The following is a 26,997-nucleotide window of genomic DNA, read 5'->3' as shown; positions in this document are numbered from 1 at the left end:
AAGCGGAGATGCTGGATCAGTGCAGCACTCTGAGGGCAGGGGAAGTTGGGGTTTCCCCCATGTTCCACCCAGTTCAGAGAAAGGCTGCTGGCAGACAGGAACCCTGGTGTCAGACCAGCCAGAGGCACTGGTCCTTGCTGGTTTTGTGATCTGAACTTGGAGGGGAAGATGGCTGGAAACACGTCAGCCTGGGCCGTAGGGTGGAAAATTGCGTCACTCCATTTCAAGTCCCATGATTTCCATTTATTATTTTTTCTTTGGCGGATGTGCAAACGTCCATAGGAAAAGGCTTGATGGTCTCTGCCACCTCTGCAGTGTTTTTTATTGGAACGATAAACCCTGATAGAACAATAAAGCCTTTATTAGAATGGTTAAACCCTGATTTCTCAGGATGCAAACAGAGCTCAGCTGCGCCAGTTTGACATGAACCCTCCTGTCCTGGCAGAGAAGGTTTATTGAGGCTCTGCTTGGATGCTGGATACAGCAGAGGGGCTTGTTTCTACTCCTGCAGCCCAGGACTCCTGCTCTGAAAGCCCCCTCAATCATTCAAGAGTTCGTGGAGAGCTGCAGGCACCCAGAAACCTGAGTCAGGGCCACAGGGTCTGGGTGCAGGGCTGTGCTCTAAGCCTCAAAGCACACACAGGCTTGAGGATGCAGCACCAGCATCCCTTCAGGGTGCTGGGAGATCAAACTGGCCACAGCATTACATTGATTTCTGTGTCATAGGATCCGTTCAGGAGTTCAGATACAGTGAAAATCAATAAATAACTTTGCATACAAAAATGCTCATATATTTAAAAAAATCATTATGTATTTATAAAAGAAAAAGGAAAAAAGAAAAAAGAAAAAAAAATCTCTTTATTATCCCCCAGACTGTATTGCCCACATTATCTTTATGATTCTTGAGCCCTGATTCAGGAAAGCTGAGAAAAAAAGTGTGTTAGAGCAATCCCATATCAGGGCTAGCCCAGGACCACAGGCACAGCTCTCCCTCCTTGGGAAGAGAAGGCTGCAGTGAAGCTTCCTGGAGAGGAAGGCACGGGCTGGCACAGGGAAGTGTTGAGAGGGCCCATACACATGGGCAATACAGAGAGGAAAGATTAAAATGTTTCCCAAAGCCTTTGGTGGTCACCAGTTTGTTTTTCACATCGCTGCAGGGGAGTGATTTCCGACTGGCCATACGAGGAGGTGAAGTGGTTTCCCTTTCTGTCCTTCCAGGCCTTTGTCAGCCCCTTGAACTCTCCAGCTCTCGTGTGCAAGGAGGCTCTGACTGCCTGAGGGTGCTGAGAACACTCTGGAGAGTCCATCAGTGGCATGGAGTGAACAGGGTTTACAAGGAAGGTGAGTCTCTGTGTGAACCAAGGGTAATCACCATGATCTCACCCTAGATAACTTCATTTTTTTTTTTTCTGTTCTCTTTTAAGCTTTTGGAATTTCAGACATACACAGGCACATCCACACACAAGTAGCAAAAATAAAATCTGGACTATGTTTGGATCATCTTCACTGACAGTTCATAAATGCCCCAACACTGCAAGGGGACATGATTCAGGCAGTGTTGGAGACCCCTGGGGACATCTGGGCAGCTTCCCAGCCCCAGGGTAGGAAGAAGGTGGATTACTTGAGGAGGATCTCATCTTCCTTGCAAGGGAGCTCTTTAGGACATGATGTAGACCTCCAGCAAGCTGGCTACAGCGTGCATTCGGTAGAAGATGCCAAAGGGCAGGCAAATGTCCACAATGGCTGGCCACATGGAATCACCATAGAAGTTCAGTTCTGTGTCGTTGTCAAACTGGGGCCGGGCACCGAACGCTGGCATGATCCAGAGCTGTGGGAGAAATGGGAGAACAGCACTCTGTGAGAAAGGTGTGTGCTACATCAGGGGCCTGCAGTCACACCTTCCCAGGAAAGGAGCAATCTCCATGGGTTTCAAGAAGAGATGTGCTGCCATGTCTCAAGAAAACCCAGACTTCACCCCAGATATTTGTCACTTTACAGCCCTTCTTTAGGGGGTGAAGGGAATGGTTTAATGTAATTTATTAATGTAATTTATCCCACACATCCACTAATACACAATAAAAATACTGAAACTGATTATTCTCTTGCATCCACCTCTTGTGTCTGATATTCTGGTGATAAGTGACAGGTCTATTGATGTAGCCTGAAATGTCTTCACTTCAGGGCAGTCGCTTTTTTTTTAGGGGACAAGGGAATCAGGATTCTGCATTTGTAAATATAACTAATGTACTTTCTGTACAGCAGAGGCACAGAAAGGACTGCTTTTCTCCCTTGTGCTTGTAGCCTTCTCCTTCCCCACAAAATCTTCTCCCTGCATGTACTCACTATGATATTGCTCAGCAGCAGGAACATGGAGATCTCCCTCAAGAACTTCCTCCTCCAGTTCATCTTCTTGGGGGCAGTGAGGGACCTCACAAGGTCAGAAGCACGCGTGCCTTCCGTGGCAGATTCCGCTCCAGCGGCCAAGGCGCTGCCAGTGTCAGGGACCCGCAGGGACACTGCGTTGATGTTGACAAAGGTGAGCCCGTAGAGGTCCTTCTGGTGGGACTCGTGCTTGCAGTCCTCCTTGGGGGGCTGCCGGTGGAGGCCCTCGATGATGAAGACGTTCTGGAAGGTGTGCTGGGCAATCATTAGGAGGGCGTAGGTGAGGTTGAGTGCACTGATAGTGTCCCTTGGCGTGCTGGCCACGATGGCCACAATGGAGTAGTAGGAAATGGCATATTGCCCCAAGGCTGCCCCCATTAGCAGGGCCACGTCCAGGGTCCTGGTGGGGTTCTTGTGCCGGTCCATGTCCCTCTTGTCAAACCGGTAGATGACAGAGCCACCAATGCAGACAAGAGACATCAGGCTCAGACAAACAATGTTGAAGATGTAGTACATGGTGAGTGCTTGGCTCTTCTTGCTGGATTCAGTGCTGGAATTTACCTGCACCTCATACAGGATGAGGACTCCCAAACCACTCACAAGGATGATGAGGCCCAACATGATGCCTACAAAGAAGGTCCTTCGGAAGAGCCTGAACTTCAGGCGCTGAACGTGGTGGGAGTGGTGGTCTATGAATCGTCCAACATTCTTCCACATGACATAGACCATGGCAGAGGCAAAGAGACTGTACTCAATGTTAAAGGGGTACAGCCAAAAATAGCCATTTTTGAAGATCTGGCAGATTTGGCTGTTGCAATTGCATTCTTCAACTGAGCTGCTTCTCATTCCCACTGAAACAAGACAAAACCAGACAGGTGCCATGGTATTAAAACAAGGAGCAACACTTCTCCCTGAAGAACTGGATGTCTGGGGTCAGTGAAAATCAAAACAAAGAACAAAAGAATATGTGACTACTTTGAAAACAAGGAGACTCCACCCTCAGCTTTCTTGTGCCCAGGTTATTACTTAAAATGTTAACTGTCAGGTTAAATCTTTCTTTTTCCTTCCCTTCTTCAATCCTATCCCATTTGTAGAAAGTCTTCCACCTCTCTGACTCCTCTCTGACAGAGGTTAGGAAATGAACATCCATACTTGGCTTTTAACAAACCAGCCCTGACAAAGGTATCTCCAGCTCTAAACAGACCTTCTGAAAAGGGATGAAATCTGACTTGCTGGGGAACAATTTCTACCTGGTGGGATCCCTCCCTGGACCAGATGGCTGTGCAAAGTGGCAGATTACCTTTCAGGAGCCACCTGAAGATTTCCTCTGTCATGTTCTTCTTCAGCTTTGAATGTGCCTTGTGGACAGACTCATCTGTCACTGCTGACATCCACACAGCCAGGTTTGTAGTCAGCGTTAGCATCAAGCCACATCTGCAGGAGGAGGAGAAGGTTTGTGGCATTAAAGCAGTGGCTCTAGGCCATGTTTCTCCCATCCATGATTTGGGAGTATGGCATCTGCCTGAAGTGGTGCAAGGACTCCAATGGCCCAGGCTAGAAATCTTGATCCTTTCTTTGCTGCCCTCACTCTCTTCCTGTTTTTTGTCCATGCTCATGAAAATTAGCAAGGCTTGATACACATTGTTGCTTTAGAAAGAGCTTCTCAATAGTGAATAATTTAAAAGATCTGAACAGGTCTCCAGTAGATCCAGTCTTGCAAAAGTGGACAAGATCTTATTTTAGCCTGAGGCTTGCCCACTGCATAGTTATCTTCCCTAGGGAAGAAAAAGTCAGCTATGAATCATTATTTAATGATAATTATTTATTTAATACTATCTGCTTTGAGTAATGCTTGTATTTTTTAATTGAATCCCAACCCTGATAGATCTATAGGTCATTAACCACAGCTGCTTGAGCTGGGATCTAAGTTTAGCTGGAGATTGAGCAGGTTTTGTTTTGGACAGCATCAAGGGATTATCCCCTGGTTACATCTTAGCTGTGTGAGAGTGCAGAATGCTTGTGGGGCCCAGATCTGCTGGGCCAGTGGGATTCAAGGAGCAGCAGTGCTCACCTGGTAACGTTCAGGTGCACATGGATGCAGTCTTTGGCAGAGACCCACAGGAAATATGTCTGCAGGGAAAAGAAAAGGAGTTGTTATTCCCAGCAAAACAAGAAAGCAAAGGACCCCTCTGAAGGAGGGATCTCCCTGCAGAGCAGAGAGCAAGGTGGTGCCTCTTTTGCTTGGGTCTATCTGGGCGAAGCCTAGTTCATGATGCTGGCCCCCTGCTGGATGTTCTTTATTTGCTCCCACTGCCATTGTTCTGCCCATGGCCAATCCTTGTTCTGTCTAAATTTTCCCTCTCTGATCTCTTCCCTCCTTGACATGGTCCCAGAGCAGGGGGTCCTCTGTGTGGCCCCTCAAACTGTAAGGTATCCCCTGCCTTGATTGTCCTTCTCCCCCTCTGTTCTTCATGGGAAAGGAGGCCTGGCTGGCTGGGGACTTTTCAGAGTTTGTGACAAAAATGCCATGGGATGGTAACAAGTTTAAATCACTGCCTTAGAATGAGTTCAGTTGCCATATATGGAAGCTGTTGTGGTTGGAGGGAGAAGATGTGGGCTGGGTGGGGGCTGAGCTAAGCCCTTGCATTTGCTGTGGGGGCAGCTGAACTAAATCCAAGAGATCAGAGCTCCTTTCACTGGTGCCTGTGTCTCTCTACAGCTCCCCAAGACAGAGCACAACCATCTCACCTGGACAACCACAAATATTGCCTGTACAATGGGGTAGATGATTTTGATTGCAGACAGGCAGCTGTAGAAGCTCGAGTAATATCCTATTTTGAACACATCCATGACAAGGCTGAAAATGGCAAATAGGATCAGGCCTCCTGTTGGGGAACAAAAATATCTGTGGTTGGACAGATATGTGCACACATGGGCTAATGCAGATGGATGAGAGGAAGAAGAGGAAATGTTGTCATGAAGAGGCTTTGCTTCTACTGATGTTTTTCCTCCCCCGGCACCCAAATTATCTTGGCAGCAACAAAATCGTACAATAATTTTGGCTGGAAGTGATTTTCAATCAGCCTGGTATGCCGGGGCTAACAGCTCTTGCAAAAACAGTGGGAAAGATCCTGGTGTAAGTTACCAAGAGCCTTTGTGGATTCAGGGAGACTTGAAAGTGAATCCAGTGCAGGGACCAGGAGCTGACCTGAAGAAGGTGCCATGCCTCAGTCCATCAGCAGGAGGAGGCTGTACCCAGATCTTTGCTGCTTCCCTTGTAATAACTGATGCTCCCATGAACTGTCCATCTCTAGCACTAGAGAAGGGCAGGATTTAGGGACTGGAATTTGTATCTCCCCTCTAGCCCCAGCACCTACCTCTCAGCCAGATGGGCCCAGCGTGGGAGTCCTTGCCCAGGATGGCACCCGGGCACCGGGAGGTGCCGGCGAGGTAGAAGATGATCCAGATGATGACAATCAGCATCATGACTGTCAGCAGGAAGAAGACGTCGTAGTCGTGCACAGCGATCTTCTCGAAAGCCCCGCTGCTCACCAGCGTGCAGGCCAGCAGGGCCAGGTGCACGGCCAGCAGGATGGAGAACATGCGGCCACCCTTTTTCCACACTTCCTTGGAGGCAGGAGTGGAGGGGGTCTGGTGGCTGAAAGATGCTATCTGGCTCGAAGCCAGGCTGGCTTTTTCGTCCTTGTGTCCGCAGCCCATGCTGCAGTGGGGGTGTCTGAGCTCGCTGTCCTTCTGCCCGGGCTCCTCGGTCATGGTTCAACCAAGGCTCTGCCTGAGGATCAGCACTGTTAAGAAGAGAGGCCTATGAGTGAGAGGTGTATTTGGAACAGCCCAGGACTGGGCCAAAGCAGGACATGTGATGAGGAGCACAGGAACAGGGAAAGCTGAGACAGGGAGTGCAAGAAGAAAGGTGAGCTCATTTTCAAACTTTCCCTTTCCTGGTTCCCTGACGGCTTTTTTTACTTAACATGCTATTGCTCGGGAAGATCCCAGGTCAGTGTTATGAAGTGTGTTTAATTGGTCACACCACATTTACGTGTTTATTGATGCAAGATTTGGAAAAGCACCAAAAAGCACTCACAGGATCAAATATCCTGGGGCAAACAGCCAGTGTGGTTTAAATTCTAAATGTCAAACACTAAATATTCTGAGAAATTGTTATACTTCCTTACTAAAGAACAGGCCACCAAAAGGTAAGAAACCCCCCGGGAATCTTTGGACTACCACATCATAATTTGTAGCAGCTCCTGCAGGAAGGGTGTGAACTACTTGAGTTGTCACACCCTCTAAAGTCCCTTGCCTGTGCCAAGTTTGGCATTTCATTCATTCTCAGTGAAAAGCCTGAAATAAAGGGAATTAACCATCCAAACAAAGTCATTCCACCAACCTGTATTGCTGCCTGGGATCCAAATCTCTGCTCCTGCCAGGCTGAGAAGTTTCCCTGTTGCTGCAGCTTGGTCAGTTGAAGAATTTATTGGGACGTCTCTGTAATTTATACCATATCTGGAGCTGACAGCAGGGCTTTGTGGGCTTCTCAGAGAAACTCATGTGATCCATTTTGTGCAATAGCCGATTTTGGGGAAGCTGGAAAGAGATGAGGAGATAAGGGTTATTTACCTAGCAAGAGCATGAGTTGACAACACAGCTAGGCATGGCATGGACTGCTCGGTCACAGGGTTATGGTCACCACAGAGCAAGGCCACCCCACCAAATCCATCTCCTTACATACATGAGGTCTCTTCCCTTGAGAGGAGATGGTTTAGGTGATGAACTTGTCTTTGGCGATGATTTTGTGCTTGGTTTTCCGCTTACTGGAGCACAATAAACACTGTGCCCCACCCTGTTCTATTCAAATCAGTCCTCTCCATGCCTCCAAGGTTCTTGAGGAAAAGGAAGAAATTTGAATTTGTACTGTTCAGTGCCACGGTAACTTAATCCTTTCCCACCCATGCTGTCATCAACGAGGAAGGTTTAGCACTAGAGAAGGGCAGGATTTAGGGTCTGGAATTTGTGTTCTCCTTTGCTGACGCACTGAGTTTGATTTTTCAGGGTGGGATCACCTTTCTCTGGACCTCAGGACCTTAACTCCTCTCCTTCTAAGGAGTAACCACGTCACAAATCACAGGGCAGGTATGATTTAAACGTTTGTCTGGTAAGGGAACAGTTTCTGCTCAAGGTCCCTTTCACCCAGCTATGTTTTGTGGCGGAGCTATAGGAGTCACTGCAGTTCTGTGTGGAGAGAGACAAGTTTTAGTCCTTGAAATGCCTCTTTTGGAGATGTCTCTGCTGCTTTTCCCCTTCAGGGCAAGCACAGAGCTGGGGCCATTTGCTGTGTGTTTTCTCAGTCCCATTCCTGCCCGCTTGTGTCCTTGCCGCACGGCAGGACAGCAAACTGAATTGTGTGCGATGGGGAAGGAGAGCTCAGGATGCACTGCCCAGCCCAGAGAGAGCCCCGTGTGTCCCTCCTGTGCTGCCACCAGCTGCACCAGGTCTGCCCAGCCTGGCCTCTGCTGAGCCACGGGGATTCCTTTTGGGGGGAGTGGTTGATCTCTTCTCAGTCTGCAGCCTTTCCCAGGGGAAGCCCAGGCCTCCCAGAAGTAAATCCGAGCTGATAATGATGTTTTGCAGAGGCCAGAGGTCCCGAGGCCCCTCGGGCTAAACGCGCTGTTTCACCGTGCCTCTTTTGTCCTTCCCAGCCAGCAATAGAGGAAAAAGTGTTCACTGCCTCGGGCAATGCTCCCAGTCCCCCTGGCAGCCACCGTACGGCGCGACCAATTTAATTAGTAACAATACAAGAATCATTAAATATCGTCGGTAATGAATTGCAGACGTTACTGTGCTGCTTTTCACCTGCAAGGATCCCAGTATCAAAAGCCTCAGTGGCTACTACATCCCATCAGAGCTTGCCCAGGGAGGCTGAGCTGGTGCAGATGAACCTGTTGAGGTGAGCAGACTCTGGCTCTGATGCACTTCCAGGTGTCCCCGGGCAGCCAGGACGCTGACTCCGTGTCAGCCACCCAGGGATTAATCACTGCAGCTTGCATGGGCGCACCTGGCACTGCTTTAGGGCCACCCTCCTCTCTTGGGGCATTTTTTTTCTCTTTACAAAAATAAGCTGCCTTTCTCATTTACTTTCTCTCTACTCATTGCCTCCAAGCCCCCCCTGATGCTGTCATACAGTCTTTCCCAGTTTTCCACTCTCCTCCCATTTCTCACCCGTCTGATGGGTCTGTCCACCCTCTCCAAACCGTGTGCCTGTCCCAGGGCCATGGTGACACACACAGAGTCCCGCCCTGGAGATCTCCATTCCCAGAGTCAGGACATTACAGGTAAAACGAACAAGAGAGTAGCAGGAAATTCCTCCTCCACGTCAGCGTGTTCCAGGGGATACAATCCACCGATTCACCCTTGGGCGTAATGTATTGGGACAGCTTCGTGCTTCGGTCATCATTCAGGCTTGGCTCCATCTTTCCGACAGCAGAGGGTGCCCGGGAACCAGGAACGCTGTGCTGGAGACATTGCCTGGGGCTGTGCAACTCCCGAGGGTTCACGCAGCCGGAATTCTGTGTCAGCATAAAAGACACCAGAGGCCGGATAGTGCACCCACTGCACATCGCAGCGAAGTACCGAGTTACACACGGGGTTTGGGGGTTTTTAAGTCTCCAGAGAGGGAAAATAGGTGAGAAAGGGAATGTTTCCAGCCCTTACGAGTTTCCTTGGTTCATCAGATTCCCGTTGCAGTTTGTTATGCACTTCCTTGGAAAGCAGAATTCTGTGGGTATAGGCAGGGTAGGTGGGGGATAGGGATGGTGACTGGGTCTGCTGTTGTCAATAAATAAATAAATAAATAAATAAATAAATAAATAAATAAATAAATAAATAAATAAATAAATAAATAAATGTTGGGGGGGTTGTTTATTTTGGTTGTTTGGGTGTTTTTAAAATTTTGTTTCGGTTTTTGTTTGTTTGTTTGTTTAAGTGAGGAAAAGCTGAACTGTGAACACCCCTGGTATTACTTTGAAATCAGTCACCAAACTGCTCTCAGTCAACTCCACACAGCAGGATTATCCATCTAGGTCCCTGCTCTGACAGGGCTGCGAGTGGAGGCCACGGGGGCTTATGCTTCTCTGACCCACTCTTCCTCTGGCTACTGCTGCCCCTTGCTTGAGATGGGGTAGCTATGGAATAGGGGCATGTTGGGCAGGATACAACCCAGCAGCCTGTCTGACAGCCTGCTCTGCTTTGGGGACACGTAAACCTGGTGAAATGTTGCTGTGAGCCCGTGCTGAGCCCAACAGAGCCATGCTCTTTAATTGGAGCTTTTAATGTGCCGTGGAGCTGGTGGGTGTTCCAAGGAGCCGCCGGGGCCGGAGGATGCTTAGGACCCAGGGGAAGCGCTGTGGAGCCTGGCTGGCTGGGCTTGGAACCACTCCTGCCTGCTCGGCCAGGACTTCTCAGGTGTCCCGGTACGCGGAGCTGTGCGAGGCGAGTGGGGCCCTCCTGGCAGCTGCCCTGCCCCGCCTCCGTGCCTATGCTTTGGACCCCCTGGGCACCCATGTGCTGGCCCAGGGACCCCTTCGCACCATGAATGATCAGTACCACCGAGCCGCCCGGGACGGCTACCTGGACCTGCTGAAGGAAGCCACCAAGAAGGACCTGAACTCGCCAGATGAGGATGGCATGACCCCGACCCTATGGGCTGCCTACCACGGCAACCTGGACGCCCTGCGCCTCATTGTCAGCAGAGGGTGAGTGTTGGCCAGGGCACGGCGCTGGTCGGCGGAGCAGAGTAGCTGGGACCCCCTTTCTTCCCCCTTCTCTGCTCACAGGTCAGTGTGCCCCACAAAATTATGGCTTCTCCCTATAAGACCCTTACTCCTGTCCTCCCTACTGTTCCTTTTCTTTGTTTGTGCTTTGAATCTAATCCAACACTCCTGAAAACTGTTCTGTGTTTTCCCAGCTCCTCTGACTCTCTAAGTGCTCCTACCCCCAGCCTGCTTGCAGCACCCTGGATAGGGATGAGTTCCCCTTTCCAAGTGCTTTGTAATCTTTTACAGGATCTGTAAGGATAAACACATTGTGCTGCTGATGTGAAAAAAACCCTTTTAAGTGAGGAGGTAGAGAAAATAACTGCTCCCTCTGTCCCAAGAATGCTCACAGAGGGATGCATGCAGTGCCAGCTGGCAGTGTGTGGCACTTGTCTGCTTTACCCAAAGCAGGGTCTCAGTATGTGATCCCTGGGCAGCTTGTTGTACACTTGGAGCCTGGGAAATTCAGGTTTTCCAAGAGCAGATTTCTTTAAACTTAATCTCCCCACAGGGCCTGCTCCATACTGGTCTGTCTCTCTGTACCTCACCCTGGGCTGCCAAATCTTATGAGTTCTGGCTTCCTACATGTGGATATGGTGGAGAGGTGGGAGTGGGATTAAGGGGACTTGTCAGACTGGAGGGATTTACACAGTGTTGGGGGAACCACACAAGGTCTGTGCTAAAGCAAGACCTGCCATTCCTAGCTCCCTCTGGGGCAGTCTGTGACTCTCCAGTTCTTACTAACCCCCCCAAAAACACGTCCCAGTGCTTCCTTCTGCTCCAGTAGCTCTTCTGAGCACCTCTTTTAAAGCCATCCAAGCTAGAGTGGCTTCTGCCTTGTGCTGATTTTGATTTTTGTACTTCTAATCTTGTGGGATGGTACTGAGGTGAGCAGCTTGGATGGACATTACACCTCTTTGGAAGGGCTTTACTTCTCCACATTAGGCTTGGTTGGCCTGTCAGTTCCCATGCAGGGATTTTTTTGTCCACTCTGGGCTGTGTTAGCAGCTCTTTTACCTGACCAGACACATCTCCACTGCACCTGTTCCTTGGCTTTTGCCATTTCCTGATACTCTGGTTTGCTTGTGCAAAACATTCAGCCTGCACCTCAGCTGCGCTCACAGGCAAAGCTCCTCCATCCATTGTTGTCCTTTCACTGTCAATCATTTCCTTTCAGATCCTCAACTGAAGGCTGTGTTCACAGTGGCTTTGAGAAATTCTGATGCAGTAGGAGGGTGTTCAGGAAAAGATTATTTCTGCGTTTGGAAGGGAGAGAGCAAGACAGTGCTCTGAGTGGAGCATCCAGAGAGGGTCCTGGGCTGAGAGCTCTGTGATGCTTCCCAGGGTGGGGCTCTGTGACTCTCTGTGTACTTCCCATGAAAGACTTTACTCAGCAAAAACCTGTCCAGAGCTCCTGTCAGGACAGGAATTGCTAGCCAGAGCCAGAGCCAGACATGGGAGGAATGCTCAGGGGATGAGAGCCTGAAGTTAAAAATGGTTCCAAAGACTCTGGTGGCCAAAAAGTCAGCCTGGAAGGCCCAAGCTGTGGATGAATGCCCCTCCAGAAAGGCAAAGTCTTTTGGACTGACTTTATAATCTCTTTTTATCACTGTACCTCCTCATATTGCTCATCTCCATCACAGGGCACCCTGCAGCACCACTGCTTCCCTGCCAACCCCCATCCAAGCCAGCAGTTTCTGCCTCTCCACAAAGCCCAAGGGATGCTTTTATAAACTAACATTGGATTAAAAGGTCCTTGTGGGCTCAAATCGTTTTCAAGTGCAGCTTGGCTGCTGTTTAATTAACAACCTAATATACATTTGTTCCTGACAAGGAAAATAGCCTGGCAAAAGCCCAGTGCCCTTTACATGATGGATGGTGGAGCAAGGTGTGTGGCTGTGGGACTGCAGGATGTGTTTGCATTTGTGCATTCATCTCCAAGTGTCAGATCCTTGCCCAGGGCCACAGAGAGACCAGCAAAGTGGTTGGCAAGGAGGCAGGCATACCCTTGCTACTTGGAGCTGGCTTTGGGTCTGCCAAAGGCAGGAAAGACCCAGCCTGGGGACAAGGGTGCGAGAGGTGGAATTGTGCAAGACCCAGGAGAGCCTGAGGGCAGACCCTGTAATTTTCTGCCAGTGCCCAGGATGATGTGCCACAATATTTAAGCTTTGCTCAGGGATGAAAATGCTGTGTTATATATGTTACTATTACAACTGCACTATAACCACTGTGAGGCAAGAGGGGGTACCCCTGAGTATCCCAAAATGTCAGAGAATTGCTTTCTAGCCTCTGCTGCCAAAATATTCCTCCTTTGGTTCAGAGAGCCCTGCATTACAAGATGGGAGTGTGGGACTGTGAGATGGAGCAGCGTCTGGGGGAGTGAAGGCTTTGGGATGGGGTGGGAGGCATCTTCAGGGTCTGAGGGGGTTGGTGAGCCTCCATCTGGGTTGCATAGGGATGTCAAAGCACAGAGCATGATGGGGAGTCCTGGGACAGCAAGAAACACCAAAATCTCCTTGCCAGTGCTGGGCAGTTGCACCAGTCCCCAAACAAGATGGGACATTGAGTGCTATGAAATGCCCCTGGTGAGGGTAGCCAGAGGGACTCTGAGAAAGCAGGGCTGTGGGAGGCAGCTCCTGGGGGCCAAAATCATGGCTCTAATGGTTGTGCCAGGCTGATGGACACATCTAGGTTCTGTCCACAGTGAAGGAATTTCATCCACATGTGTTCAGCAGATTGTGGTGTCAGGCTGGAACAAGGAGGGGGAAAGAAATCCTTTGGTAGATCCTTGAGGGAAGCTTGTTGCCCCAAACAACATGGAAAGGGTAATGAAATAGGCTTACTGTGCTGCCTTTACCAGCTGGTGATGTGTCTGTGCCTCTGTGCACTCTTTGCAACAGAGAGATAGTTTGGGATGGAGGGATCAGCAGTAGCTCATCCTTCTTGTTTGCCACACAAAAAGCCTTTTTCTTCCTCCTGGCCAGGCTCCAGTGAGGAAAACAAACTCAATTAACATGATGGCTGGGAAGAGGCAGGCTAGCTGGCATTTAGCATTGCAACTTTTCAGACACAGTAATTCTTCAGTGTGGTTCGTTAGGCACTGCTGTGGCAGTGGCAGGCACCAGTCCAGCTCCAGTTATAGGCAGGTCTGGGGGCCTTTCCTGGGATCAGCCAAGGACTTGCTTGGAGTGGACAGCAGGAGAAGTGTGGATGTGTCTGCAGGTCCTTGCTCAGCTTTGTCACCCAACAGAGCTGGTCCTCATCTTCCCTTACAAAAACAGGGGGCACAGATACTTTGGATGTCAGTGGCAGAGGGGACAAGTGGCTCAGCCATGCTTTGGGGGTGATGGTGGCTCCTGACATCAGCCAGGCTGCTTGAGGGCATCACAGCACCCCAGCCAAGCAGGGCTGAAGCAGAGGTTGCAGCAAAGGCACGTGAAGGTGATGTATGTGCACCCTCTGCACCCACAGTGCTGGAGGCCACGTTGGGGCCGGGGCAGCCTGGCTGTGTTGGTGGGGACCTTCCCAGGGTGATGACCTGCTGGGAAGGTGAAGGAGCAGGGTGGGGCACTGTTGCAGCTCCGTGGCTTCCGGCACCTGAGCCAGCTGCTAGGAGTGAGGGTGAGCCCTGGGCACGTTGAGGTGCTGAACCAGGAGATATGGCCCTGGGCACTGCCCCAGCACAAACAGTCACCTGGACAGGAACTGCCAGCCTGGCTTTCTGCTGGGACGAGAGGCAGAGAGCCCTGGCATGACCCACATCTACAGCATCTCTGCTGGATTTTTGGGGATTTTAACCTGCAGGACAACTGAGTCCTTGGCCTACCACTACCTGGGGAAAACTTGTGTACAGGACCCAAAGCTCTGCTCTGAGCCCAAAACCTCATCTTTTCTGCTCTTTTCTAGGTTTTGCTTGGATCATTGCCCTGACTGACTATGCTGAAGGTAGTGAGGATTGTTCCTCAAGCCATAAAGTATTTTTTTCACTCTTCCTTTATCCAAAACCATTTCATGGGAGCAGAGACACTCTGCACCCAGTTGGCTCCTGGTCTGAGGGCCCAATATCTCACACACACCCATGAGCCAAGGGTGAGCCAGCCCTTTGCTATCGGAGGAACTTCACACACGTGGCCAGGGAAGAACATATGTAAGTGCCACTGGATTCCCCAGCTAATTGGAATCCTATGGGAGAAGCAGAGGGGAAAACCAGCAGGAAGGGAGTGAGCATGCATGTCATGGTGCAAACACAGTGACTCAAGAGATGCACATGTCCACCTAAGGGGCCCAATTAACAGTGTTTTAATAATGATTATTACAGGAGTTGACTAAATGCTCAAAAACGTTTCGAAGCTGAGAAGTACTGCACTTTACACCTGTTATTAAAATATGTTCCCACTTAGTGACCCTGCAGTCAGCATCTCCTCATGTGCAGCACCCCGGAGGTGAAGTTTTGCTCAGACAGACACCTGCCAGAGGGAGGGCCTCATGTTTATTATCTGAGTTGAATCAAACATCTCTACTTTGCAAGTCACCGTTCTTCTTTCCTCCTGATGCATTTTTAGTGCCTGTGGCAGACATTTACAGGGCAGAAGGCCTGAGATATCTAATTTTGCTCTAATACTTTTCTTTCTAGACAGTGGAAATGACCAGGGAAAGCTGCTTTTGGTGTTCTTTCCCCTAACTCTCTGAGGAAAGTAGACTTTCACATATGAAACCCCCAAGAGCTCCCTGGCCTTGACCTCTGCCCCCTGAACCAGACAGACCTGAGAATTGGCTCCAAAAGATACTTGATGGATTGAGCATCCACACACTTGTTTTAGAGAGCAAGACTGTTTCCAGGGAGTCCACTGCTCAGTCACTGTCCACATCATGAGTCCACATACACATTGGGACCCTTGGGGTGCCCTGGCTCACCTGCCCACACAGGCACACAAGTGCTATTTTCAGAACACACAAAACAAACCAACAGCCCTTCACGCACTGGAGTCTCTCCACCAGCACCAGCAGTTCCATGTGGAACAGTTCACTGGCTCTTTAAATCCAGCTCCATCAATAATTTACTCCTCTCTTGCAATTCATCAAATATTTATCCTCCCCATGCATTTCCCAGCCTGGACATGTCACTACGAGGGTAGAAGCAAGGGCTGGGGAATTACTGCTCCTGGAAACTCAGCATTGCCAGTGTACTATCAGATCCCTTCTCTCCTTTTCTTGGCTTCATGGCTCCTCAATCTCCTGCCTTCCCCCTCCTCATCACCCATCTTTGAAACCTTTTTCTCCTTCTACAAGAGATGTCAAAGGCTCTGGCTCAGAAGTCCTGAAGGGTTTGTGGGTTTTTTTGGCTTTACAGAGTTTCAAACCTATTGATTAACTTGCTGAATTTGCCGATGAGCTCAAGGTTGTACTTACTATGTTTCTGTAAATTTAGTGAAAACATTTATAATGGCATTGCTGTTCATGCTCCCACAGAGAAAGCTGAGTGCACCTCATAGCAGCTTTCAGGGAGTAAAGTTAGGAAGTTCATGCTCTGGGTGCATATAATCTCCAGCTTAACCTCTGGACAGGCTTTATTGCTTTTCTAAAGCCTAAGGATTGCAAACTTGGCATTACACTGACTGGGCAGTTCCTCTCTGTCTCAGCTGCCCCTTGGACAGTGTTCCAAGCAGGCAGTGGGGTCCCTGTGTGGGTATGAATGTGCTGGATGAGGCTGTTTCTGGGGTTTGGGCATAGCATAAAATGATGAAGGTGCAAAGCAGCAGGGCAAAGTCCCTCTCTGATCTCCTGCTTCTGTGATCTCCTGCTCCTTCCCTGGAGAAGTTTTTGGACTTTTTGAAGTCAGACAAGCCATAGGTCAGAGCACATGGGATTTGGGAGAGGGTTCTGGGCTCTGCTGCTCCCAGCTCTTGTCATCACAGACCCTAAAGCAGCGAAGAGTTAAGTAACCCTTGCTGAAGGTCTCAAGCATGCATTTAAGGAGTTGGACCTGATGGTCTTTGATGGGTCACTTTCAACTCTTTGTGATTTGCTTTCTGCACTCTTGTTGTCACCATGGACTGGAGCTGAGGTCTGTGTGGAGGAGGAACAGTGCAGAGTTCCTCTGGAGCTCACTGAAAGGGTGGTGTGGGAACAGGCAGGAGCTGTGCTGAGCCAGAGCTCTGCCAGAGCCCTGCTGCCCACGAGGAGTTGCTCCTGAGGGTGGTGGAGCTGCCCAGCCTTAATAAAAGGCTTTGCCATATCCATGTGCACAGAGGGAGAGTGCTCTGTTGACAGATACTGCTGCTGGCTGCATGTCATTAGCACACAGCTCGGGAGAGGGCTGGTGCCAGCAGGGGTGTGAACTCTCTCTTGTTTCACCTGAGCACAAATACAGAAGAACGTCAGGAGGACAGACTTCCCTTGAATCCCAGGTTTGTGTTTGTCCTGGCACAGGAGGCAGGAGATGCAGGCAAGTGGTTGTGTCCTGCCAGCAGCTTGCTGGGTCAGGGGCTGGCACAGTGCAAATGGAGATGCTACTGGCAGTGCCAGCTCCTGAGCAGTGCAGAAACCTAATCTGCACTTTCTCTGAAACTGGATTCTCTGGGTATGCTAATACCAGTGTGCTTCCAGCTGTGCTATCGAGACCAAGCATGGTACAGCAAAATCCCCCTCAAAACCCCAGTGCTGAGGCCAATGACAGCAAAATCACTCATCCTCTCCTGCCAACATTCCTCTTTGTGCCACAGATTTCCCCAGGTGCCAAGGAACAGCTGGGTGGGAAGGTATGGCAGCTGGGGGCTTTCCGGACCATTGCTGAGGATGGCTGTCTCATGGTGGGATCCCAAGGTGTCCTACCTGGGATGTGGCATTTTGGTATGCCCCCCCCAGAGTCTGAATGAAGCCAAGTTCTGAAGACAGACTCTGACTAGAATTAAATGGGATATTTGAGATTTGAAATTTTACAACAAGCTTAAGGTCTGAGATGGAATTAGACCTGTTATCTCAGTTCTGGGCTATCCAGAACCTGACTTGCCTTTCTCCAGAAGTTGGTTTCATGTGGGAACACATGTTCTTGAGACCTAAACCCAAGTCACATTGCCACAGCCTTGCATGTGGGGCACGTGATTCCATGTCAGTAGTACACCCCTCCAGAAGACCCCTTTAAAATTAAATTGCAGGAACCTTAGGTGTGTAGCTTGATATTTCAAGCAAGGAGACAACAGTTCATGGTGCTGATTTGCCCCTGCACAGCTGGGAATGTCTCAGTGAAGTCTGTCATCAGTCCCTGCATGCTAAACAGTTGATTTTCTTGCTGTTTAGGGGTGATCCAGATAAATGTGACATCTGGGGGAACACGCCCCTCCACCTGGCAGCAGCCAATGGCCACCTGAACTGCCTCTCCTTCCTCATCTCCTTTGGGGCCAACATCTGGTGCCTGGACAATGATTACCACACCCCACTGGACATGGCAGCCATGAAGGGGCACATGGAGTGTGTGCGGTACCTGGACTCGATCGCTGCCAAGCAGAGCAACCTCAACCCCAAGCTGGTGAGCAAACTGAAGGACAAGGCCTTTCGGGATGCAGAAAGGAGGATTAAGGACTGTGTGAAGCTGCAGAAGAAGTACCACGAAAGGATGGAGAAACGGTACAGAAAGGAGATGTCAGATAATTCGGATACAATGAGCTTTTCCAGCTACTCAAGCAGCACCTTAAGCAAGAAGTTCCAGCACATGTCTATGGTGACTTCCCTGCCATATTCACAAGCCACCATCCATGGCACGGCCAAGGGAAAGACTAAAATACAAAAGAAATTAGAGAAGAAGAAGCAGGTGGACGGGACATTCAAGATCTACGAGGATGGCAGGAAAAGCGTGCGGTCTCTGTCTGGTCTGCAGCTGGGCAATGACGTCATGTTTGTGAAGCAGGGCACGTACGCCAGCCCGAAGGAGTGGACTCGCCGCAATATCCGCGACATGTTCCTCACAGATGAAGACACTGTCTCCCGTGCCATAAGCGACCCGGGTTTGCACATGGACTCAGCCCACTCAGAGGTCAGCACTGACTCTGGACACGACTCCTTGTTCAACCGCCCCGGGCTGGGCACCATGGTGTTCCGGCGCAACTACGTGAGCAGCGGGCTCTTCGGGATCGGCCGGGAGGACGGGGGCGCGCTGGGGGAGGATGGCGCCGATGGGATGGGCATCAGACTGCGGAGCCGCCTGCAGCGCTCGCCAAGTCTCAACGACAGCATTGGCAGTGCCAACAGCCTGCAGGAGAGGAATGCCGAGGAGCTGCCCTGGGATGAGGTGGAGCTGGGCTTAGACGATGACGATGAACCGGACACAAGCCCCTTGGAAACTTTTCTGGCTTCCCTGCACATGTTTGAATTCATCTCCATTCTGAAGAAGGAAAAGATTGACTTGGAGGCCCTCATGCTATGTTCAGACCATGACCTGAAGAGCATCAATATCCCTTTGGGCCCCAGGAAAAAGATTGTGGATGCCATCCAGAGGAGACGACAAACGCTGGAGAAGCCAGATGTCATTGTAGACACTGAACTGTAAGTAGGAGATGGGGTATCTGAGGGGTTAAACCCTTCAGCAGGTGGAGATATTTATAATATAAGGTCTTGTTTTCAACCTGCTTTGGAAGAGTAGGAGACCAGGTAAGCTCAGCACTTCTGTGTGTGGGCAAATTCCTGCTTGTGTGGAAAGGATGAGAGTTTGGAGAGGTGGCAATAGCGTTAGTTCATTACTCAACAACCTTAATGTAACTGGGCAGGATGTGAAGCCCTTGTTTTGTTTCATAACCCATTTGAATGCAGACTGCTTTGTGGTCTGATGTTTCTCAGTCCATGTAGCTGAGATTTTCAACCACACTCAGGCTTGTATTGACTCTTCACCTTTTGAAGACATTAGGAAATCAACCGCAATTCCTGGTGGGAGCAGGCTGATGGCAGTGCCAGGTTGCTTTGGGAATCCTTCCCCAAATGCTTGAGATCTTACTCAGGCTTCTGGAGATTGCATATCTGGCTTGGAGTTGTTGCTGTTTTATGGTGTTTCCAGGGTTTGGTTGGTAAGGTTAAAGGACTGTACCTGTCAGAAGGGAGAAGGGAAGGCCACATGCACTGACACCCCAATTCACTGTGTTGTTTGGGCTTTCCAGCCTTCAGATATCTGTGTGCTGCTTTTACAGCCTTTCAGTACAGCTTGTTCTTGGATCCTCACAGTGCTGATAGATTTTTCTCTTTTCCTTTGCAGATAGCAGCAGCATCTTTTTTTTTTTTTTAAATGCTTGAGAAAAAAAACCAGTTCTAAGTTGCCAGAAAACACAAGCCAGAAACTCCCTTTCTGGGGCAGCTGAAAGCTACAGCCATCCCCACCAGTCCCATGGGACTGCTCCCTCACTCTGCTCCCTGTCTGTGCGATGCTCCCGGGCGGTTCCTGGCATGGAGGGATGACAGCTGAGATTGGACCAGGCAGCTCCAACCTACCCACCTTCAAGTGACCATGGTCTCCCACTCGCTGGAGGAAGGAGTGAGCTGCACAGATGGCTGGGACACTGCTGTCACAGGCTGTGAGACCACACCAAGCCATGAATGGAAGGACATAACGTGATATTTTCAAAGGGACACAAAATAAATAATTACAATCTATTCTTCCCTGAGCAAGTGGTTGTTTTGGGGTTTGGGCTTGAGGAGCAAAGGGTTTGGGAATTCTGCTCTCGCTCCTGATTCTCATTTGGTGAGAAGCATCATCCTGTCCGGTGCTATGTTTTTGGAAGGGAGTTCTGATGGCCATGGTCTCAGTTTGAGATGTGCCAGCCATGACTTTAGCCAGCTGGTGCCCAACAAGTCTGTGCGTCTGGTCTGTGCTGTCTTGAGGGCAAAATCAAGAATGAAGATGATGCACATGATGAACATGTTGGTAGTTGCCTTACAGTGGTCAAATTGTTATTTCACAGACCAGTGTTTCTGTCCCATCTCTCCAGAGCACTGAGCTGTGTCAGCAGTTTGTGTGCAAAGGACCTTGTCTCTGAAATGCAGCAATTTCCCAGGACTGAGCACAGCACCAGGCTGCAGCCCAGAGCCTCTTCTGAGCATCCCTGATGCATCAGTGCTCCAAGCACAGCTCTGAACCACAGTGTCAGGTGTTTCACAGACCCATCCCACTGACCAGTGCACTCCCAGCTCCACTGTGCTATTTTACATGTGATCTATGAATGGCTCCTGGGTTGCAGGAGTTTCTGGGGTGCAGCAGCAGAATGAGCAGTGACATATCCTATTGAGGGACAGTCAGCAGCCTGTGACATGGGGTATTGGCAAAGTGCCTGTTCAGGCTGTGATGTAGACTGTCAGATCAGAAAAATGCTGCACACATTACTTGAATTGCTTATTCACTTTATCTCAGGGACGCAAATGATTAGGAATGACCTGTGTGTGCTCATTGCAGGCCAGGCTGGGATTTGGACCACACTTAGTTCCTTTGGAATTGCAGAGGCTGTGGTTATGCTGGTTGGAAGACGGGGATTTGTTTGGTGTGAAGCAGCTGTGCTGCTCCCTGTCTGTGCTTGCCCGGGGTGTGTGGGTGTAGGGGAGGGAAATTACTCTTTGCAAGTTGGAAATACTCAGGTATTTCTCTGCCCTGCTGCTCCCCCAGTGGCTGAATCCCCACCAGGAGAGTGTGGGGTCCCAGCCTCAAGCCACTGCACACAGAAATGCTCTGGCATCCCCTAAACACCATCACTTTACTGAGGGTCTGAGATCTTTCTGCACAGATGTCAACTGATTCGGTTTTTTAAAGCATTTTTTAAGAGCTAACAGTACATTAATATGTGAAATTACAAGTTCTGAATAACTCTTGGCTCAATGTACAGGCAAAAGCGTGAGCGATCAGATGTGCTGAGTCAGTGAGCTGTCCAAGAAGGCTGCACTACCCCGGCCCCAGCACTGTTTTATTTGGTCCCTTTCCAAAGCCCGGGGCTGGTGTCCCAGCAGGGAGGGCGATGGCTTGGCTGATGTCACAGCTCCCTCTGCTGGGACCAGGTCTGGGAGAGCAGGATCCACAGCCCACTGGGATCCACTGCTGCCAGCAGGACCTGCACCCTCGGACCAGTTTTCAAGTGAGTCTATGATCACTAAATTCACTTTTCCTCATGCACATGTGAACCTCATCCAAGCCCTCTGCCCTTTCTCTGGGTTACTGCCAAAGCATCAACTGCCACCATGAACCAGTCCCCAGCCCCAGTTTCCCCAGGGATAGATTCTGCCCTTGGGTCTGTGCAGGGTGCAGGAGGGGAGTGATTTGCCATGGCTCACTCCATTCCAACTCCCGTGCAGTGGGAACAAGTTTATCCTAGCAGATGACAAAGAGAAGTGAATCTTCTGGCTTGGCACCCACTGGAGACTTTAGCAGGCCAGGCACTGGGATGTGGAGGTATTTCAGAGGTCCTGGCACCTGGGATGTGCACACTCCCTGACTTTTGCTGTTTTGCTTAGCAAACAGCTAAGCAAAGCAGTTGCTGATGTCGAGCTGATGCAGGCAGAGATCCTTTCTCCCAACTTGTCTTTCCTTCAAAGAGCCAGTGAAAGGTTTGGTGACATGACAGTACCCAAGTGCCATGGGACATGTCCCTGCATAGCTAAGACCAAGCCCAGAAATGCCAGCTGGGATCACCAAGCCCTGAAATCAATGTGGTCACCCCCGTGATGCAGGGAGAGACCAAAACTGAGCTGTGGCATCAATGCAGTGTGGCAGAGCCCAAGAGATGGGCTCTGTGGGGTGAGGAGGGTGGTCCGCAGACATGGGGGGATGTCACTGGCACCAAAAACTCCAGAACAAGCACCTGCATTTGGATCTCATGTGTGTTCTTTGTCTTGAGGTTTGTCCATGGTTTCCAACCAAGTTTGTCCCACAAAGTGCGGGACCACAGACCTTGCAGGACACAACATCCAAAGCCCTAACCAAAGAGATGTTTCCTGCATTCCAACCCCCTCGTCCAGCTCCCACTGGGCTCATGATGGAGCATGAGATGGGAAGGTGGCTGTCCCCAGGTTCTCAGAGCTCAGCTTGCCCTCTGGCTGCTCCGCCCATCAGAGCTTCCACGGGGGAACCTCACGGTGCTCATTACACTCCATGACCGAGAATAACAAGCTCCTCTTTGGAGAGGGTGCTTGTGAAAGCAGGGTGGAGGCCAGGGCTGGCACACCCTGGAGAACACCCTTAAATACCCTCCCAAACAGAAACCCAGCCAGGCAGCAGGTTTCCCCGACCCGCTGCTGCCAAGGAGCAAACGCTGTCCCTGCCGGTGGCACCAGAGCAGTCAGACACAGGGCAGGTCCTGCAGTGGATGGCAGCATATCCTCATCAGGGAACCAGTGATCCTGGGGATGGTTGTCCTGTAACTGCCCCAAGCCACAAACCCCAAACCACCCTGTGTCTGTGTTAAATGAGCCTTCCCAGCAAAACCAGTCCCCTGGGTTTAGCTTGGACACACGTTTCCTTGTCCCTTATGGCTCTGGAGGTGGTGTGTAGGGAGTGGAGAAAGGCCAGTAGGCCATGCCAGTGGTCCAGACATGGCATGGACACTCCATCCTTGAGCTGGACGGCCCCAGCTCCTCCACTGAAGGAGCATTGCTCACGAAAGTGATGCTGGTTCCCAGGCCCTGCCTTTATCCCCAGGCATCTGCTGCAAGGGGGGATATATTGGCACTCATTAGCCCTCAGATGCTCCAGACCATGGTCAAGAGTGGGGAGAGAGCAGGGGAGTTTTTTGGCAAGACTGAGGTCATACAGTGGTGTTGTTGGAGATGTGGGTTTGAGGCACCATTGCAGCATTTCTGCTTGGCTGCTGGGTACCACTGCTGGCCTGTGGGGACGTGGCTGCTTCTCCAGACTTCAGGCAGCACCTGGTTATTGGCTGCTGCCCTGGGATGGCACGTGTGCTCGCCTTTGCCTTGTGGGAATGACATGGAAACTCAGAAAGGACATAAACCACAGGACACCAGGTAGCACCCACAGGGCACTAGGTCCTACAGGCAGCGAGGACCAGGGGGAGGCATTTTACTTGGCCTGGTGCTCCTCTTCCCCTGGCTCACTCAGGGTTGGTGACAGCCACGGTGCCCACACCAGAGGGTGACTCCGGGGTCTAGGACCTGCCAGGCCAGCATGGACCATTTCACCCCACTTGCTTAACTATTTCCTGCCCATCCCACCGGGGATTCACTTCCTGGCCCAGCAGCTGAGTAATGCATGGCTGCAGAAAGGTGCATGGCCAGGATGGCGGCAAGGGGCAAGGGGATTGCTGGAGAGCACCTCCTGCATGCTCTGGATTTGCTGAGCCTTGCGTGGTGTTCCCTGGCAGCCCAGCACAGGGATGGATGTGGCACTGATATGGCCTGGGTTGGATGCAGCACCTCACAAGGGCCTTGCAACTGCTTTTGGAACTCTCCGTGGCTATTCCCAAAACCAAAGTGCCCCAAAAAGCAGGAGCATGGACACAGCTCAGCATGTCTTCCTAGTGACAGTTGCTGAGTGGGCTGGGAAAGTGGGAGAAGCTGAGGGCCATTTTATTTAAATTCTGACTTTAGAATTTACAGAATTTATTCTGAATTCAGAATTACCAGGGAAAATGATTTTCTACATTTGCAATTCATAAATTTTCTACTTAATGCAATTCATAAGTACCAGCAAAATATCAAGCAATGCCATGGATTCTGACACCAGTTTTTTCAGGGCTGGAGTGAACTCCCTGGTACCCATTGTCCTTGTACCCATCATCCTGGCTTGCTCCCAAGAAGGAGCACAGGGACATACTTGCAGATAGCACTGAGCATCCCAGGGGGGAGCCAGGGCAGAGAAAGGTGTGAGGCATCACCAGTGCCCTGGGCCCCCTCTGGATCCATCCCAATGGGCACTGACAGTACTGCTGGGAAACAGTTTGCTTGGAGCACAGGCACCACCTGATCATTCCATGTCATCACCCAGGACATCATCATCCCCAGCTGCTGAACATCCCTGGTGTTGGCACCCAGGCTCTGGCACAGCCCTGAAACCAGCAGTGAGGATAGGCTCACAGAAACACTGCTCCAGGGAAACTGAAACTGCGGAAATATTTTAGGAGGACTTGACTTGAGCCCAGTGATGGAGCTGGCTCTGTGCCACTCCACATGCTAGGGTGAGAACACTGAGCAGTCAGGCACAGCCCTAGCACCACAACATCCCCTGTGTGAACAAAGGGTCAGCTCAGCAGGGACACATGGGTCCCAGGGGTGATGGCAGGTGGGAAACCCTCGGAAGCTGGGACAATACCAACAGTGGCTCCTCAGCAGTGCTGGTAGCTGTGACCATGCTGTACCTGGGGCAAACACCTGCACTGCAGGACTGATGCTCTGGTGGCCTATACATGCTGCTCTGGACAAAGGCATGGAGGGGGCTGTGGGGCCTTTGGCTGGTCTGGGGCCAGGCCAATGACTGTGGTACTGCATGTCCAGGCACCAGGGATCCCTGCTCACAGAACCTGAGCTCCAGGGTGGCTCTGAGGGCTGTGGTGACCCCAGCTTTCATCATTATCTTTCACTTTCTTGGAGTGACAGAGACAACATTCCTGCTGCTCCTGATCTCTAAACTTTAAGGTTTCAGACTTTACTTTGACAACAACTATATCTTCCTGTTGCAGGACGCCAAGCTCTAACACATCAGCACTCTATACAGCCAGCCAAGGCACCCAGCCCAAAATGTCATGGTGGGACCAGGAGCAGCCATCACCAAAGGAGACATCTGGGTGAAAGCTGGGCCACACAGTTCCTCATGGAACTGCACTGGCTGGAGGAGCAAGGGCAGGGCTGCCAGGGTGGCATCCAGCCTGGAAACCACCTAAACCCAGACAGTAAGCAAGTACAGATGGACTTTCCAAGGGTCCCATCTCCTCTCTGTTGAGGCTGCAGACACTGTTGCCTGGGCAGAGGTAGCAGCAGGCTCAGCACGACGCTGCTCTGGTCCAAGGACAGGCTCTGCCCTCGCAGGAGGCGCCAGCAACAGATCTGTCTGCCACAACATCCCTTTGTTCCCATCCATTATCTCTACCCCAGGAAACAGCAAAACTGGGCAGGCATGACCATGTCCAAGCAGAACCTCAGACTCTCACCCATGCTCATCCCCCCAGGACACTGCCCTGGGCTCTCTGGCTGTTTTGGAAATGCACCCATGTTTGGGATGGCCAGACTTGACACGTCCCCTTGCCTGGAGTGCAGTGCCATCAGCTGTGGGCAGTGCTGGTGACCAGCATAGAGGAATGTGTGGGAATTACAGAATGCCAAAAGGCCTGAACAGGGCAGAAGGCGGATTCTGGAAGCCAGCCTGGTGCTGCCTTTTATGTCTGCAGTGATAAACCCACAGCCTGGTCCTTCTCCACAGCCACAAACAACCCCTGAGTGTGGCACTGAGGCTCAGCTGACCCGGGGTGGCTGCAGGTCACAGCTCTGGAATCAGATGGGGATGCCACCCCCAAACTTTTCTACATCCCTTGCAGACGCCCCATACCAACACCCCTTATTTCAGCACCTTGACCCCAGTAGTGTTTTGGAGCAGACTTTCCGGGGCAGGGGGATCCTTTGGGCGTCCCACGAGGCCAGGAAAGGCTGAGCAGCACGGCTGCCCACTTGGGGAGGGATGGGGAGCTGCACAGGGCATCCATGACCCCATCGGAGCCGCTACCTGTGGAGGAGCAGGGAGCCCAGCCCTCGGCCCCGCTCAATAACCGAGCTAACGAGAGCCGCTGTCAACAAGTCCGCAGCTCCCCAGCCGGCGCAGGAAGGACGCCTGCTCCAGGGATCCGGGAGGAGAAACCTGTTTCACTGACCTTGCTCCATCACCGCCTTCTGGCTGCGCCGTGGGCGTTTGGGGCTGCGGCGGAGGGCGAGCGGCCCCTCAGGGGCACGGCGAGGAGGAGGAGGAGGAGGAGCGGGGCTGGGGCCGCATCGCCGGCGGGCCGGGGCGCGGGGGACGCGTCGGGCCGGAGGGAGGACGAGCCCCGCTCCGTCGGTGCCGAGCCTCGGCGCGGCTGCTCGCCTGCCTGCGGAGCCTCGCTCCACCCCTCATCCGCTAATAAAGCCTCCGCCGCGCCGGTCCCTCCTTTGCCACTGATTCACGAGCTGACCCAGCCCAATCCCCGAACTGCCCCGCACTTCCATTTTCTGACCTACAAAGACCAGCTCATCCCCGCCACTCTCCTGCTCCTTTACATAACAGCACCCGGCTCCGAACCAAACCCTGCAGCGCTGGGACACTCTCAAGGGATGCCTGAGGGGCGACAGTGGGTGCTCGGTGGCGGTGTCCGGGCTCGGCCACCCGTGCCCAGGGAAGTGGACCCCGGCTATGGTCTCATGGGTGCTGCACGGCACTCGCTGACAGGCACAGACAGCATCTCCCCAGGGGCTTTGCTCGCGTTTCGGGGGCTGGGTAGGGGAGGTGAGCAGCCGGTGCTGTTCTTGGCATGGTGTCCTGCCTGCTTTAGTGCCAGGGAATGCCTTCACCCCACTGTCCTGGTGCTTTGGCACCCCTCCAGTACCCTGAAACCCGGACAGTCGGGTTTGGAAAGCAGGCCAGAGATGGCTGAGGAGGTGGAGGCTTTATGGGCACCTGTCAGACTGTGATGGGATGTGCTGGACTCATCTCCACTGCTGGTCAAGGATCAGCTCTGACCACATCCTGCCCCTTCTCCTCTCCTCTCTTCTCCTCTCACCTGGGAAAAGCATAAAAGCAAGGGGTTTTTTTGGCCTTTTTTTTTTCTCGCCCCCCCCCCCCCCCGCC

General features: G+C 51.4%; 2 protein-coding genes across 3 annotated transcripts; one reads left to right on the top strand and one right to left on the bottom strand.

Moving 5' to 3' along the window:
• Positions 1 to 340: 340 nt before the first annotated feature.
• Positions 341 to 26,167, bottom strand: OTOP2 (otopetrin 2). The gene is made up of 8 exons (XM_009094413.4): positions 26,048 to 26,167; positions 6,791 to 6,987; positions 5,760 to 6,188; positions 5,131 to 5,267; positions 4,454 to 4,512; positions 3,683 to 3,816; positions 2,344 to 3,233; positions 341 to 1,828 (listed from the first exon to the last, which is right to left on the bottom strand). Exons 3-8 carry the CDS (start codon positions 6,154 to 6,156, stop codon positions 1,658 to 1,660), a joined length of 1,788 nt encoding a protein of 595 aa, XP_009092661.1. The 5' UTR covers positions 6,157 to 6,188; positions 6,791 to 6,987; positions 26,048 to 26,167; the 3' UTR covers positions 341 to 1,657.
• On the top strand, positions 9,757 to 19,845 carry USH1G (USH1 protein network component sans). Of its 2 annotated transcripts, XM_018918800.3 has the most exons (3): positions 9,757 to 10,151; positions 17,508 to 18,749; positions 19,450 to 19,845. In XM_018918800.3, exons 1-3 carry the CDS (start codon positions 9,778 to 9,780, stop codon positions 19,451 to 19,453), a joined length of 1,620 nt encoding a protein of 539 aa, XP_018774345.2. In that variant the 5' UTR covers positions 9,757 to 9,777; the 3' UTR covers positions 19,454 to 19,845. The 2 variants fall into 2 exon arrangements, with proteins under 2 accessions (XP_018774345.2, XP_009092660.2); XM_009094412.4 differs by lacking the exon at positions 19,450 to 19,845 and having other exon boundaries at positions 17,508 to 18,753.
• Positions 26,168 to 26,997: the final 830 nt, after the last annotated feature.

Source organism: Serinus canaria, chromosome 18 (genome assembly GCF_022539315.1).
Source record: "Serinus canaria isolate serCan28SL12 chromosome 18, serCan2020, whole genome shotgun sequence".
NCBI classification, from domain to species: domain Eukaryota; kingdom Metazoa; phylum Chordata; class Aves; order Passeriformes; family Fringillidae; genus Serinus; species Serinus canaria.
The sequence above is the reverse complement of the archived record's forward strand: the minus strand, read 5'-3'. Positions and strand labels throughout refer to the sequence as shown.

Excerpts from the sequence above, each read along its gene's own strand:
- USH1G (XM_018918800.3), top strand. The coding sequence starts at position 9,778 with ATGCTTAGGACCCAGGGGAAGCGCTGTGGAGCCTGGCTGGCTGGGCTT. Across the intron at positions 10,152-17,507 it reads CGCCTCATTGTCAGCAGAGG|GGGTGATCCAGATAAATGTG; the intron begins GTGAGTGTTGGC and ends CTTGCTGTTTAG.
- OTOP2 (XM_009094413.4), bottom strand. The coding sequence starts at position 6,156 with ATGACCGAGGAGCCCGGGCAGAAGGACAGCGAGCTCAGACACCCCCAC. Across the intron at positions 4,513-5,130 it reads CAATATTTGTGGTTGTCCAG|ACATATTTCCTGTGGGTCTC; the intron begins GTGAGATGGTTG and ends TTTTCCCTGCAG. Across the intron at positions 1,829-2,343 it reads TGCTGCTGAGCAATATCATA|CTCTGGATCATGCCAGCGTT; the intron begins GTGAGTACATGC and ends TTTCTCCCACAG.